This window comes from Culicoides brevitarsis, chromosome 2, assembly GCF_036172545.1.
Source record: "Culicoides brevitarsis isolate CSIRO-B50_1 chromosome 2, AGI_CSIRO_Cbre_v1, whole genome shotgun sequence".
Taxonomy (NCBI): Eukaryota; Metazoa; Arthropoda; class Insecta; order Diptera; family Ceratopogonidae; genus Culicoides; species Culicoides brevitarsis.
The window spans coordinates 31,085,784-31,102,100 of NC_087086.1; the positions used below are offsets into that span (position 1 = coordinate 31,085,784).

General features: G+C 26.6%; 1 protein-coding gene across 1 annotated transcript in view; it reads left to right on the forward strand.

Moving 5' to 3' along the window:
* LOC134829281 (potassium channel subfamily T member 2) overlaps nucleotides 1-16,317 on the forward strand; it is a 52,151-nt gene that overhangs the window by 15,988 nt on the left and 19,846 nt on the right. Inside the window, 10 exon segments of the mRNA XM_063842304.1 lie at nucleotides 5,703-5,782; nucleotides 7,269-7,368; nucleotides 7,424-7,622; nucleotides 7,697-7,771; nucleotides 7,836-7,919; nucleotides 7,982-8,076; nucleotides 11,527-12,153; nucleotides 13,940-14,080; nucleotides 14,512-14,661; nucleotides 14,754-15,001. Of these exon segments, the coding sequence (XP_063698374.1) occupies nucleotides 5,703-5,782; nucleotides 7,269-7,368; nucleotides 7,424-7,622; nucleotides 7,697-7,771; nucleotides 7,836-7,919; nucleotides 7,982-8,076; nucleotides 11,527-12,153; nucleotides 13,940-14,080; nucleotides 14,512-14,661; nucleotides 14,754-15,001 (1,799 nt within the window).

Here is a 16,317-nt window from a genome sequence, read left to right on the forward strand (position 1 = left end):
TCACACACTTTTTTTTTATCGTTTTTAAATGTCAAAAAAAAATTTTTTTGCGACACGACGTCATTCACTCGGACGAACAATTGTGACGATAGGTTCAAAAAACATAAAAAAAGCAACGAATGTCCGAAACCTTTTTTTTTGTGTTCGTCTCTGTTATGTTAATTTTTATCGTATCATCATCATCATTTCATGTCATCTGGAAAGCATTCGCACGTACGAGCGCACAAAGACCCGTACGCCCGTCGTACAACGTGTCGCAGGATACACGAAGGAGCGGTATACGGCTCATTCGTGCATTTGTCGTCATCATTATCAACATCATAAACTTTCCCAATATTATTTGAGCTTACGTGTGTTTAGTATCTGACAAACTCTAGACTCAAGTAGACTTTTTTTCGTGTGTTTTTTATCGCGCGCGCGACGTGTGTGTTTCTGTCTTCCTCGAACATCATCATTAAGCAATAAACAAAAAAAAAATAAAAAATCGCAATTTTCGGTAATAATGCAATTAAAAATATCCAAGGAACGACCGAGTCGGTCATTAATTCATCATGCCGCTGCTCACTAAATATCATTATTTTTTATTAAATTGTGCAAAAAAGTAAGACACGATGGGAGGCGCAAGCAATTACTCATCATATAATTGCCTGTGGGACGCTTCATGGGACTCGTATGATAAAATTCCAAGGTTCGTCCAACTCTTTCATTTTTTTTTTAATTTTTTTTCCCGGAAAATGAAAAAAAAATTATAAATAAAAGTTCTGATTATGACGAACTTTCTATGGCAACCCACATTTCCTGTTCAAAACTCTAGAGATGCTCATGTGAGACTGAAAAACGATGAGGAAGGAGATGATAATAAAAAATTAAATTAAAATAATAGGATTTATGGGACATTTGGTGCAACATTTCGTTAAAATCAGACAAGTTTTTGTCTTAAAATTGAAACATTTTAATATTTAATCAGCTTACAAGATTTTTGTCTGTGAATAATTTCGGAAAATTGTTGTCATGTTTTCTTACAAAATGAAGAGAATTGGGTGTCAAATGAGTGAAAATTATTATTTTAATGAGAAAGTGTCAAAAATTTATAGGAGAAAGTGATTTTTATGTATTTTAATTAATTTTTGTGGCTTCTGATTAAAAAGAGACAAAAGATATCAATAGAAAAAAATTAATTAAAGTTAAAATCAGATAAATTTTAAAAATATTCTATAAATACGGCTTTGAAGACAACAAAGTGAAAAATAAAAAAATTAGCGATTTGGCAACAAAGAATAAGCTTTCAAGTGGAAAATTAAATAAAACTGATCAAAGATAAAATTTGAAGACAAAAGATTTATATTTAAAAAAAATCGACATTTACAGTGATTTTTTTTTATTTTTTTTTTTCTTGATAAAAGATTAAAATAAATTAAAAATATTTTTAAAAAATTATAAAAATTAAAAAAAAATAAAAAAAAACTATTTTTAGCAGTAAAATGTAAAAACATTTAAAGTTTAAATTTTTTTTTTTTAAAAACATTTTGAATTTAAAAAGGACTATAAAAATTAAATATTAAAAAAAAATTATAAATTATTAAAATGTTTAAAAATCTTAAAAAAAAAGAAAAATTAATGAACTTTGTGATAAAACTTTTTTAAAATACTAAAAATTTAAAGGAAAAATTAGAAGAAGTTGGAAAATTCATTACAGAAAACTGTGAAATTAACTTATTCAACTTTATCGATTCCTCAAAATCGCGAAAAGACACGAAATAGCAGAAAAAAAATATTAAAAATCTTAAATTTTGTGACTTTTTAATGATTTAATGATCAAAAGTCATAAAATTTTATTAAAAATTATGAAAATTTCAAGAAATAATCAAAAAATCATCAAAAAGAATCGAAAAACAACAAAAAATGTGAAAGTTAATGAAACAAAGAACCTTCAAAAGACCACAAAAATCATATGAAGCCATAAATTTGGGTCAACCACAAAAATTTTCAACCGGAAAATGAGCCACTTGTCATAATAAAGAGTTTCATTGATGTCAGAATATGCAATTTTATTCGGAACAATATTATTATTTTTGTCATGCTGGAAGCTAATTTTGTCTACGTTACTTCCTCTTTTCCAATTTTGACTCAATTCCTTTAAAAATTTCATAAATTTACCTACATTCAGTTACTTTAAAAATTTTTTTCAGATACAAGTTGCATTTTTTCATTCATAAATTCTTAAATTTTATTTTTTTTTTGAGACATTCAATGGAAAGGAATTCATTGCTTGGACAAAACAATGTTATTTTGCTGTCTGCCTCCTTTCCTCGGAGATTATGTGAGAAATTATTTAAGGCTTACACGTGTTTGAGAATATTTGTTTTTTTTTGCACAAGAATCCCGTTGCACGAACGAACGAAGAACGAAAAAGAGTTGAAGAAGAGACAAGACAACGCATGATAAATTTATTTCCCACGAGTGAATTTTGTGTAAGAATTTGTTCCATGCACGAGAAAAAAAGTTATTTATCATCGAACAATTGAGGAATGAGAGGAAAAAATATGAACCGTGAACCAAAATTTTTACCGGTTATGCATTTCCATCTCATTTAACTTGATTATCCGCCATCCCCATGCTGCTAAAAAGCTTTAAAATGCCATCGTCGCACCCTGCAACACACACAAAGCCCCTCGTCGTCGTAGTGGAAGATGAAATGTGGCTAAAGAAGAGATGTGTAATTTAATAATCCATAAAATCAATAATATTTTATTATTATTAAATTATTGGAGCGAATGTAGCGAGGAGGAACAATGTGGACTATTTACACATCTAAAGTTTGTGAAATGCCTCGTAAGTAAATACTACTCTCTCTGTGTTCACATCGTTTCATTAGATGAACTTCTCTCGTTGTCGTCGTCGTCCTGGTGAATGTTCTCCGAGGAAGGGTAAATAAATGTTTTTTGTGTCTATCTAACGAAAGGAGCTCGGTAAAGGTAAACGAGAGGAATTTCTTCGGCACGCTTATTATTAATATTTTTGTTGTTGTTACGTTTATTGGAGATGACGGTGAGTTTCTTACAAGATTTTTATCTTTTATGTGAGAGCAGCAGATTGAATTGGTTGTTGTTATGATGAAGTGGCGTGTGTTTTGTAACGAAATTGCGATTAAGGAAGAAAATTGTTTTAATATTCTCGTGATTTGGAGGTTGTTATGATAAGATATGAGATTTTTTTTTGTAAAAGAGCATTTTTTGGAAGAATTTCGTGAAGAATGACCATTAAGCATTTTTATTGAAATTTTTGAACTATTTTTTTTTATAAATTTTATTGTTTTATCAAAATTTAAGGCGACGCTTCCAAAAAATTATTATTATTTTATTAATTTTTGTATATTCAACTTTAAAACTCTCATTAAATGTTGGCAAATACAGTAAAATATTTCCATTGAATAACCGTTTCAGTCTTCAAAACTTGACTTGAAAATATATAGCAAGCTTAAAAAAGTCGTTGCCTTTAAATTTTCTTTGCTTTTGGGCTTCATTTTGTATCACTTTAAAAATAAAAAAAAAAACTCTTATCACAAAAGTTCATAAGCAATTTTATTTGTTCATCTGATCTAAATTTATTTAATTTTAAAGAGAATTTTGACTCCAAAACATTTAAGGCGACGCTTTAAAAAAAATAATTCATCCAAATTTTAATTTCTCATAAAATGTTAACAAATATCCTAAACTATTTCTATTAAATAAGTATTTATTAAAGTATGAGCTGACTTGACTGAAAAATTTGTGATATATTTGTAAAAAGTCTTTGCTTTAAATTTTGCTGTCTCTTGATCTCTAGTCATAGATTAAAATTTTAATCACAAACTTCATAATTTTTTTTTTTTTTTTTGATAATTTATATCAAAGTTTTAGTTTTAAAGTGAACAGTTGAGTTTTGAAGAGATAGTTGACTTTGAAACGTTTAAGGCGACGCTTTACCAAAAATTTAAATTTCTTCAAAAGTTCTGAAAATTTATTGAATTTCACAAGAATTAAGGCTTTTTATGAAATCTTTAAAAATATTGAAAATGGTATACTGCGCTGTAAAGTAACTACTCAAACCAAATTTTTCATGAACTATAAAAAGTAAGTCGTTGCCTTATTTTTAGTTTTCTATTTGTTTTTCAAATGTTAGCTTATAGTTTACAAACCTTATCACAGACTTGAGTAATTTTTAACTTATTAAAGAAAAATTGAATCAAGATTTTCAAAAGGAATAATTTAAAGTCAAAATAATAAGGCGTCGCCTTAAAAATCTTATTAAATAAATTTTTCTTAATTTCTAATTTTTTTTGCAAACTTTGACTGACAATGCAAAACTGTCAATACTGAAAAACAAAAAAAAAATCATTTCCATCACTTCAAGTTTATGACTTAGATGTCAATATCAATATCCGAATATCAAGTTCATTTTACCAAAACATGTCCATTGTCAATCACTTTGTCAATTCATTGATTCAGCAAAAAGACATTTCCATATGAACAAAATGTAGACAAATCCACTAATTCCTTCTAATTTCGCAACTAATTATCTTGACACACTCCACATTTTATTATATGAACAACATTGTATGCCTCTTCTGTTTACGACACAATTATAAATTTATATTATCATAATCCTTCATGTTTGTGCGGCGGCGGCGGCGCTTTTGTTCCATATACTTGACGGTTTGAAAATCCACATATTTGTTTTTCCGAAACAACTTTCTCGTGCTTTCTCTTGTTTATGTATTAATTTCACAATTTTTTTTTTCGAGCAGCTGCCAGATGCAGTCAAAAACACTTGACAATTTGTCTGACAACTCACTGAACTTTATAAATGTTGCGTTTGCATTTGACAATTTGAATATTTTTCAGCGTGACATTTGAACTTTTTTTGTTTCTAATGAATTATTTATGTATGTGGCAATCATAGCTGAAAAAGTGAACTAAAAATCACGAGCGATTAGCGATATTTATTTCGCGTTATCGACACGTTATCACGCCTTTTTTTTTGAGAAATCTTATCAGTCCAACACTATCAAGACCAATAATTGGATCACACACTTTAAAATGTAATAACAAGAGATTGCACTATGTTTGGAGATTTTTATCGGAAATCAGCTGCCTGCCGAACTCTCAGTCTAGTCAGTCCGGTATCAGATACGAACTGATTCGATTGATTTTTCTCCATCACAACAAAAAATAATTAAAAATTTAACGAAAAATCGAAGTAAAAATTTGAAAAAGTGACATGTCGTGAAAAAAAAATGAATTTTGTGCGAAAACGCTTGTATCGAGCTCGCAAAGAGGAACGCGACGCTCAAATAGCGAATAATGCGTACTCGATGAAAACACGTCCTTCTCAAACACCGAGGTGAATAAAAAAATTAACAGAAAATTATGTGGAAGAAAAGTTGTTCATTGTCCCAATTAACACACAAAAAACTAACTTAATTACCGTTCATGATCCTTCTCTCGTAAATTCTCGAAGAAAAAAAAAGTTCATAACTTTTCCGTGTGTAGAACGTAGTGAAGAACCGTAAAAATGTCAATAAAGACGACATCGTGCAATAACTTCATTGACTGGTCACAAGAGATAAAATTATTATTTTATTAAAAAGAAGAAAATTTTTTTCTTTAAGCAAATTCTAATAAAAAAAAACTTATTTTTTTCTTTCATGCTGACGTCTCCAGAGTACGGGTAGAATACTATGTAAATGAAAATACATTTAAAGAAAGACTGCAACTTTATTTTATAAAAAATCAAAGATCAAGTAAGTATTCAAATTTTTTTGATGCACTTGTTGCTGACTTTAATTTTATGTAAAAATTCAAATCATAAAGAGAGACAGATTTCAAATTTATTGTCATCGCGTCTTCATTTATGCTTAATTGTTATTGGATTTTCGTATTATATAAAGTTAATTGTTACAATTGAGTTTGGGAATCTTAATTGAATTTTAATCGCTTGAACTTTGATGACTCGTGAATTTTTAATTGTGTTTTAATTGACTGTCACAATATTATTTTTGGGGATGAAATTTGAGTTGAAAATTGTTTTAAGGAATTCTGGGAAGTAATTTTAATATTTTTTTTTCATTTAAAAAAAAATTAAAGAAACAATTAGAGGATAATTTTACAAAATAATTGGTCATTTAGATTTTTATAAATTTTCCATAAAAAAAATTAAATTAATTTTATGTATTTAAAAAAATAATTAAAAATTTTTCAACATTTTGAAAAGCAGAAAAAAAATTATTTTAATTATTAAAATTAAAAAAAATTAATTATTTAAAAATTGAATTTCAAAAATTAGATTTAAAAAATTTTAAAAGTTTAATTAAAAAATTTAATTTTAAATTTAAAAAAATTAATTTTAATTAAAATTTTTGAATTTTAAAAATATATTTTTTAATTAAAAATTTCTAAAAAAAATCTAATTTTAATTTAATTAATTATTTTTTTGTATGTTTTATATTTACTTAAAATTTTTTAATTAAACTTTTAAAAATTTTTACATCTAATTTTTGAAATTTAAATTTTCACCAAACTCACCAAAGTTTTTTAAATTTTAAATAATTCATTTTTTTAATAAATAAATAATTAAATTATTAAAATAATAATTTTTTTCTGCTTTTCAAAATGTTGAAAAATTTTTAATTATTTTTTAATTGACTGAATCAAAAGTTTATAAAAATTTCATAATTTGCACTTAATTAAATTTGTTTTTTAAAAAATTAAAAAAAAATAATTTTCAAAAATTAAAAAAAAATGGCAGAATTAAATTAAAATTTATAGGCAAAAATTTATTCACCATAAGGCATAAATTCAAATTTTCACCTTATTCACCACAAATTTCAAGTTTCTTCTAACTCACCAAAAATTTAAATTTTTACCAAACTCACCACAAATTTTTAAAAAAGATAAAAAATTCAATTTTTCAAGTAAAAATCGAAAAAAAAAATCATCACTATCTCTCTTCCTTTGAATTTTTACGACAAAAAGAACAAAAATATGCATTTATATCTCCTAAATATGTGAAAAATGTATCTTTTGATCTATTCTAAATCGAATCCCGTAACTTGCTTATCATGTCAATAACAAAAAAAAATCTCTTTGCGTACCTTTTTTTCCTCTTAAATCAATCTTTTTATCACATTTTGATCCTTAGATAAAATTATGCACGAACACGTCATGTCAATCTCGCTTTAAATCAAATCCATTAACCTTCTTTCTCTTTTTTTCCTTCGTCTTATCCAGGCTTGCGAATTCGTATCGCTAATCTACTATTCAAATTGATCACATGCGGACTGTACATATTTCGAGTGGTTACTGATTTGGATCCTATTGAAGCCACATGGTGAGTACTTTTCTTCTTGTTGCTTCAGATAAATTTAAATTTTTTTTTCTTTTAGTTTTGGCTGCACCGTCGGAAACAAATCGGAATTTTTACGATCGGCACGACTCACGGAAGAGGAATTTCAGGAAAATCCGATCATCAATTGGGACGCGATTTTGTGGGTGAATCGACCGACGGCGTTATGGGCGATTCAATTAATTTTGGCACTAATATCATTAACGGAAGCATTATTGGTTGCTTATTTAGGGTATAAGGTGAGTTTTTCCTAAAAAAAATCTTTTGAAAAGGGATGAAAAAATTTATGCTTGATTTTTTTTTTGTTTTTTAGGGTAACATTTGGCAACAAATTCTATCATTTCATTTTATACTAGAGTTAGTTACAACAATACCATTCACATTTACGGTAAGATTCACACTTTTTGACTCGTGAAAGAACCGAAAAAATATAAAAAATCAATTTTTGACAGATATTATGGCCACCACTGAGGCATCTTTTCATTCCGGTGTTCTTAAATTGCTGGCTTGCCAAGAGATCTTTGGAGAATATGTTCGTAAGTGACCTCAAAACTCATTTTAATTAAGAAATTTCCACAAATTTTAATTTTTTTCATAGAACGACCTCCATCGAGCGATGCAAAAGTCTCAGTCAGCGCTGTCGCAACAACTAACGATACTATCGGCAACGCTTTTGTGTCTCGTGTTTACCAGGTGAGTGCAGAAAATGAGCTTTAATTAAATTTTCACGCCATTTTATTCAATTATTTCGATGCATCTCATCATTATTTGTAATTATATCCATTAGTGAGGATTATTCTGGTCACTGGATGCGTTTTTCAGATCAGTTCAATGCATGCTGAGTGCAATAAATGAATAAAATGGGTTTTAAAGATTGAATTTCGTTGCAAGTTTGAGTAGGCGGATGCATTTTAATTAAAGAATGAAAATGGAAATGGCTAATTTAGGGGTTAATGTGAGAAAAAGTGACTCTGAAAAGAGTGAAATGATTGAAAATGAGCATTAAAATACAATATTTTAGACTAAAAATGAAGGTTTTAAATCTCAATAAGATTTTTAAAGATGATTTTGATGCTTTTGTTGGAGCTAAACTAAATTTTTGTGCTAGAAAATTTGTTTTTTTTTGGTTTCGTTCATTGAAAAATTTCAAAAAAGTAAAAAATTGTTAGAGATTTATCAATTTTTATGAGTTTTTGTTTATTTTTGTTAAAATTTAGTTAATTTTGATAAATTTTTAACCCATTTTGATAAATTTCTGTCTTACAATTGTAAAATTTTTGATAAAATTTGGATAGTTTTTGAACAATTCTAATAAATTTTTACTCAAATTTTTCACAAAAATTTCAAAAAATTCTAAGCTCGTTGAAAAAAATTAATTTCTTTATAAAAATTGACTGATTTTTAAAGATTTTATTCGAAAATGTTAAAAAATTTTAATAATTCAAACATTTTAAATTTATTTTTTTCTCTTCTGCTCATAAAAAATCAAAATTTTCAATTATTTAAGTTTTAGTTTTAATTAATTTGATTTAATTAATTAATTTATTTTAATAGATTTAAAATTTTAAAACAAAAATTTTCATTATTTTTTTTTAATAAAAAAAAATTATTTTAAATTCAATTTTAAATAAATTTCTCCAATTAAATATATTAATTAATTTGAAATCAAAATTAAATATTTATTTAATTTATTTTTTATTCATTTAATTTAATTTGAATTTTTTATTTATTTATTTTTATTAATTTAATTTTAAAAATTTTTAATTATTTTTTTTTAAATAAAAAAATATTTTTTTAAACATTTAAATTAGAATTTAATTAATTAATTAATTTATTTTTAATTCAAAATTAATTTTATTATTTTTTATTTTAATTTAAATTTTATTTAAATTTTTAATTAAATTTCAACGAAAATTTTTATATAAAATCACAAAAACTAACATTTAACAAAAATTTCATCACAACAATCATAAAATAATTCTCCAACTTTTTTTTTGCTTTAAAATCCGGATCATCCCATTCCCTCCAAAAACCCGTTAAATTAAACAAAAAAACAAATTTTCCACTTGACAACGCGACATTCGCGTTAAAACTTTAATTGGGTTTCTTCAATTAATTATTAGGATCATCACTTTACTAACCCAGAAAAACTCGTTCATTTCATTTGCGATTCCATTTGTTCCTCTCTCACCGTTTTCCCGGATTATTTAGCGTCATTTTAAATATTTAATTTGAGCATTTTACAAAAACACACTTGACACGCATCCAACCCCGTCATACATAAATAAACATCGTTTTTGTTATTTCGCCTTCAAATTGACTCTTGTTGTCGCGAACAAAACGAACGAACGAGAGATCAGAACATTATTATAATTATTTATTTATACAAACTTTGCGAATGTTACACAAACACACAGTAAATGAGTTTATTTTAAGTCTATAAATTCTGCCTGTTTGCGTTTTGTTTGTTCGATTATGCAAATATTTGCGAATTCTCCTCTTGAACAACGACGAGAGAGGATGAATTTTGTTGTTTTTTCACCTGCAAAACTCGACAGACAGCCAAAAAGGATCAATTTCAAGTGTCTTAAGAAGTGTTTTCAGTCTCGAGTCTCTTTTGTGTGAAAATGGAGAAAATGATAATATATTCATTAAACTATTTTGCCGTTCTTTGTGTGTTCAGAAGACGGAATGAAGAGAGAAAAGTTTATGGCGAAAGGCTTTCTGTTGTTACAATTTATAATAATTAATTAGCAGACGTTTAGTGTCTGTCTATTAGTGCTAATTGCACGTTTTATGAGAGATTTTTGGTGTAACGGAACGTCAAAATAGGAAAAACTTAAGATTTTTATGAGAAGAGTACTTGAAGTTACTTGGAAATTTTAAATTTTGTTGATATTTTTTATTTTTTTATATTTTTCTGAATTTTAAATAATAGTTTTAAGTTTAAAATTGAACAAAAATTATCAAAATTTTAATTTGGATTTTTTTTTAATAATAAAAAATTTTTTAAAGGTTAAATATTCAACTTTTATGAGATTTTTTACTCAAAAATTAACAAAAAAATTAATAAAATTAAATAAAAAAAAAATAAAATTAAAAATAAATAAAAAAATAAATAAATAAAAATAAATAAAATTAATTAAATTTTTATTTTAAAAAAAAAAAATTTAACAATTTTAATTAATAATTTTGTATTAATTTTTTTTATTTTTAAAGCATAAAATTATTATTTTATCTTTTATTTATATAATTTATTTATTATTTTTTTTTTATTGTTTTTATTTATTTATTAATTTTATTTATAAAAAATTATTAATATTATTAAAAAATTAAAATTTCTTACTTTTAAGACATTTTTTGTCAATTTTATGCTTTTTAATTTCAGTTTATTAAAATTTTTATTTACAAATTTGTTCAAAAAGCATAATTTCGTTCAAAAATCCACTTTTTAAAAAAATTTTTCCACAAAATTATTTTTTATGCATCACAAAAAGTCACTTGACCTAACTTTCTTATGAATTTTTAACCAAAATTAAAGAAAAATATTTTTTTCAATACATTTTTGACCAAAAATCTTCTTTTTTACAAGAAAAAAACTTTCTTGTGACATTTTTCGTTCATTTTATATTTTTTTTAAATAAATATTTTTTGCTAATGAACAAAAATCGTGAAATCTTTAACATTTTTGATCACAAAATTTTTTTTTTCGCAACCAAAAAAGGATTATTTTGTCATTTTTCACGGCATTTTAAACATTTTCGGTCCAAAAATTCAACAAAACCCAATAAAAAAATGTGATTTTTAGCCCTTTCAAGGACATTGACCCAAAATTTTGCGAATTTAAAAAAGAATGTGAATGAAACAAGCCGGTCAATAAGTGAAATTCAGCATGAAAAACATGATTTTCATCCTTTTTCGGCGATAAATTGTGTCCCAAAGCACGAAAAAAGGTACGAAACGTTATCGAGTGCAATAAATGCGACTATAAAAGCAATTTTTCGTGCCATTTAAACAGAAGCCGACCAATTTAGTTGCCTGTTTTTACACTTTCCTTCCGTCATAACAGCAGAATATCGCTCATAAATCATTTAATTTACTCTTTGCACTTAAATTTTCACACGTTTCCTTTCATTTTTACAGCGTTTGCGGCATTCAGCACTTCCAACGTGCCGGGCATCGTCACCTAAATCTCTTTCAGAGCACTTATTACGTCGTCGTGACCTTCTCGACTGTGGGCTACGGCGATTTTGTTCCTGATATTTGGCCGTCGCAGCTCTACATGGTCATCATGATATGCGTCGCGCTCATTGTGCTGCCCACGCAATTCGAGCAACTTGCGTTTACGTGGATGGAACGTCAGAAACTCGGCGGCAGTTATTCGTCGCATCGGGCGCAAAGCGAAAAACATGTCGTCGTGTGTGCAACGACGCTGCATGCCGACACCATAATGGACTTTTTGAATGAATTTTATGCGCATCCGTTGCTGCAGGACTTTTACGTTGTGCTCCTGAGTCCCATGGAACTCGATACGACGATGCGGATGATTTTGCAGGTGCCGATTTGGGCGCAGCGCGTAATTTACATTCAGGGCTCGTGTCTGAAGGATGGCGACTTGGCACGGGCTCGCATGGCAGAAGCGGAGGCATGTTTTGTGCTCGCGGCACGAAATTACGCCGATAAAACGGCAGCTGACGAACACACGATTTTGCGGTCGTGGGCCGTGAAGGATTTTGCACCGAACGTTCCGCAATACGTGCAAATTTTCAGGTGAGTTCTTGTTTCCTAAAACCACAAAAGTCCATTTTCGTGCCGCTTTTTCGACTTTGTGGTCCGAATCTTGTTTGTTTGCCAGAAATTACTTGCAGAAAATCCTTTTTGTTCGGAAACATCGACCAAAATTGTTTATTTATTCAAAAGTTTCTGGTTAAATTTTCCGATTCAAACCACATCCGTTCCATTAAAATGCTACTCAGCACAAATGAATTTGATTAAATTTCACACAAGTGGAGGCGGTTGGTCCTTTTTTCAAGCCTTTTCTTCAATTATAGCGAAAAATTTGAATCAAAAATCATCAAAACCTGTAAATTCCATAGAAATATTTTTTTTTGCATCAAATGTTGAAGATACCCAATCTAGACAACGTGATGGCATAATAAAATTTTCTTTGAAGAATTCTAGATATTTTTGTGAAGTGATTCAATTTGCACGTCGTCGTCATCGTGTCGACTTGACCTTTTCAGAGGAATAAAAATTTGCATATCGGAATAACTTCACAACACACATCGCTTCGTATCTCGTGTTTTTTGTTCGTTCTTGAACTAATATCGTGGATGAATGCAAAAATTGTAAAGTGAGGTGTTCAAGAGTATCACTTCTAATATTTGTTTGATTTTTTTTTTTTGTAACAAAATTGCATTTTTTGATGAAGGTCAGAAAATACAAAAAAAAAATTTTATAAAAATGTTAAAATTTTGCTAAAATGCTTAAATAATAATTTTTTTAATAAAAATTTGGTTACTTTAAATTTTAAAATTTAGTTTTTTAATTATTTTTTTTTTATTTTATTAAATATTTTTATCATATTTTCTAATAATTTATTTTTTTTTATAAAATTTTGAAAAATTAAAGTTTATTAATTAATTTCATTTTTTTTTTCATTTTGTAAATTTATTAATAAAATTTTAATTTTTTTAATAAAATTTATTTAAATACAACTTTAATTTAAATATTTTTTTAAAAAATTTAATAAATTTAAATTAATTTTGATTTTTTGATTTAAAAAAAAGTTTTTTAATAGATTTTTATTTATTTATTTTTTTTATTGAAAATTATTGCAGTTTTAGCAGTTTTTTAAAAATATTTAAAATTATTAATAAAAAATAAAATTAATAAAAATTAATAAAAATAAAAAAAAATTAACCACGAAAATTTCATATTTTACGATTTTTTGTTGAGACAAAAAAGTTTTCTATTCCATTTTTGAGATTCAAGGTGAAAATTTGTTAAAAAATTTTATGAAAAAAAATTCAAACAAATATTTTTTTATATCTTTTTAATTTTTAATTAATTAATTAAAGCTTATAAGTTTCAAAAACTTAAAAAAAAAATTTACCAAATTTATAATTTTTTTTAACAAATTTATAAATTTTTTTTGTAAAAAATTTCTGCTTTATTTTTTTATTATTTAAAAAAAAAATTAAAAAAAAAAATTTAATATTTTTTTTAATATAATTTAATTTTTTTTTTAAATTTTTTTTTAAAAGTTTGTTGAGTTTTAAATAAAAAAATAATATTTTCAAACAATTAAATCAAAAATTCAAACAATTAAATCTAAAAAATGCGCCTAATTCTAATTCTTTTTCAATTTTTTCCAAAATTAACAAAAAAATACCCAACTAATCCACGTCATTCCGAACAAAACGCTGTAACAAAAATAAATCCCATTCCCTACTCATTGAAAAGTCCCTTAACTATTTATAACCGCGCAAATCTCTCTCGTGTTTCCTTCATTTTCATTATATTTTTTTAACACAATTTTTTTTCTCTCCCACAGACCCGAACACAAGCTGCATGTGAAATTTGCGGAACATGTCGTATGCGAAGATGAGTTTAAGTATGCATTGTTAGCTAACAATTGCACTTGTCCCGGTGCGAGTACACTTGTCACACTGTTGTTACATACATCAAGAGGGCAGTAAGTAAAACATTTTTTTTTGTCATCCGTAGATTTTTTTTTTTGCAACGACGGATAGGAGAGATTTGCGGTTTTTACATGATACTTCCTTGTAAAATGCTTTAAATTTAATACAAAAAATAATTGCTTAGAAAAATATTTCTTTTTTGCTGACACACTTCTTTGCGAAGTGAACGTGAAGAGGATCGATAAATTTTAATCAATGTACTCAAGTATCGTGTAAAAATAATTTTTATATAAAAGCAGTGATTTCTCACATAGGGACCTCGTTCGTGCTGCAAAATAAAGAATTTATTTAATTAAAAAAGTTACCTTTCACATTTCCCGAACGATTTTCATCAAGTAGACCGAACGAGGTTTTTTCTAAATTATTAACCGTAGTTTATTGATTTTGTTCCGACACATTCATCGCCTGCGTTTGCTCGTTTCAGAGAAGGACAACAATCGGCCGAGGAATGGCACCGACTCTATGGGAAGTGTTCCGGCAACGAAATTTACCACATTGTGCTTGGCGACAGTCGCTTTTTCGGCGAATACGAGGGAAAGAGTTTCACCTACGCCAGTTTTCATTCGCATCGGAAGTGAGTTTATTTTGAATTTTTCATCAACTTTTCGCAAAAAAAAATGCATGGGAAATTGCAATTTAATAATTCACGTCTTTTTTTTTTGCTAGATACGGCGTTGCTCTTGTTGGCGTTCGTCCGGCAGAGTTGCCCGAATTTTACGAAGACACGATCCTGCTGAATCCCGGACCAAGACATATCATGAAGAAGGACGACACGTGTTACTACATGAGCATCACGAAAGAGGAAAATTCGGCATTTGTCGTGAATCAAAACCAAAATCTCGTGACGGGCGGCACTGCAGGCGGTGGCGTTGTCGGCGGTGCGCTCAGCAGTAGCAGCGAGCCACATAAAGAAGGTAAATATCTCGCTTCACGTGAAAATTCGCCGTTCATGATCAAACATGTACTCAAGTGATTAATTTTGAATGCAAATTCATTGATTTAATTTACACGTTGCGCTGCTTGTGTCTCTTCTCTTCATTTTCTGCCGTGTTCGTCGTGTTTTTCTTTTTTGGACATGATATTGAGTGGTGTCGTTGTTTATCATGCATAATGATTGCTGTTTATAAATAAATATAGGTTAGCATCATCAACATTTCTCACATTTTAATGCATAAAGTGGCATGTCGGCACATCGATGACAGAAAATTTATTTTGTGCTCGGGCGAAATCCAATTTCGTCAAGTGGAAAACGTGTCAAGGACAGGTTGTGCGATGACCTGGTACTTTCCAAAGACCAAAGTTCACTTTTTGTTTGGAAAATGTCAGTTTTTGCATCATGATCGATTGATTTTTAAATATTATTCGGAAAATATTTTTAATTAAAATAGAAATTTATGATAAAATTTTCTTGATTTGACATAAATTAATGAAATTTTTCTCCCAATTTCACAAATTTCAATAAAGCAATAGTTTCATTAACTTCAAATTATAAATATTTGAATAAATTAATTTTTAAAAAATAAAATATTTAATAAAAATATTTTTGATTAAAAGTTTATTAATTTTAGTTGTTTCAATTAATATTTTTTTAATTTTGTTTAAAAATAAAAAATTAAATTAAAAAAATTTATTTAAAATAATTAAATTAAATTTAAAATTTATTAAATTACCTAACCAAATATTTAAAAATTAAAAAAAATAAATATAAAAATTTTATGATTTTTGTCTAATTTTTGTATAAAAATCAAAATTTTAATTAATTGTAAATTAAAATATAAAAATAAGCGAAAATGTATGCAAAATCTAACAAATTATAGTTGAATTTTAAAATTTTTTTTTTCAAAAATTTTAAATTTTTCTCATTATTTGTATGAACTCTAAACGATAAAAAATTATTCGAAAATATTCCGAAATGAACAAATTAAAAAAATGTCGAACTTTACTTTTTCATTTTTTTTTCTAAAACTAAATAGAAACTTTTGACTTAAAAAAATTTAATTGAAAATAATTTTTTTTTTTAAAAATTGTTGTAAAATTTGAAAACTTAATTTTAATTATTTTTAAAAGTTTATTTTTTAAATAAAAATTAAAATTTTAAAATAAATATTTTTAAATTATTTAATTTAAAATTTTGTCCCTTTGAAATTTTTAAATTATTTAGAAAAGTAATTTTGTTCTTTTTTTGAATTTGGTAAAAATAAAATTTTAATTTAAATAAAAATTATGTATA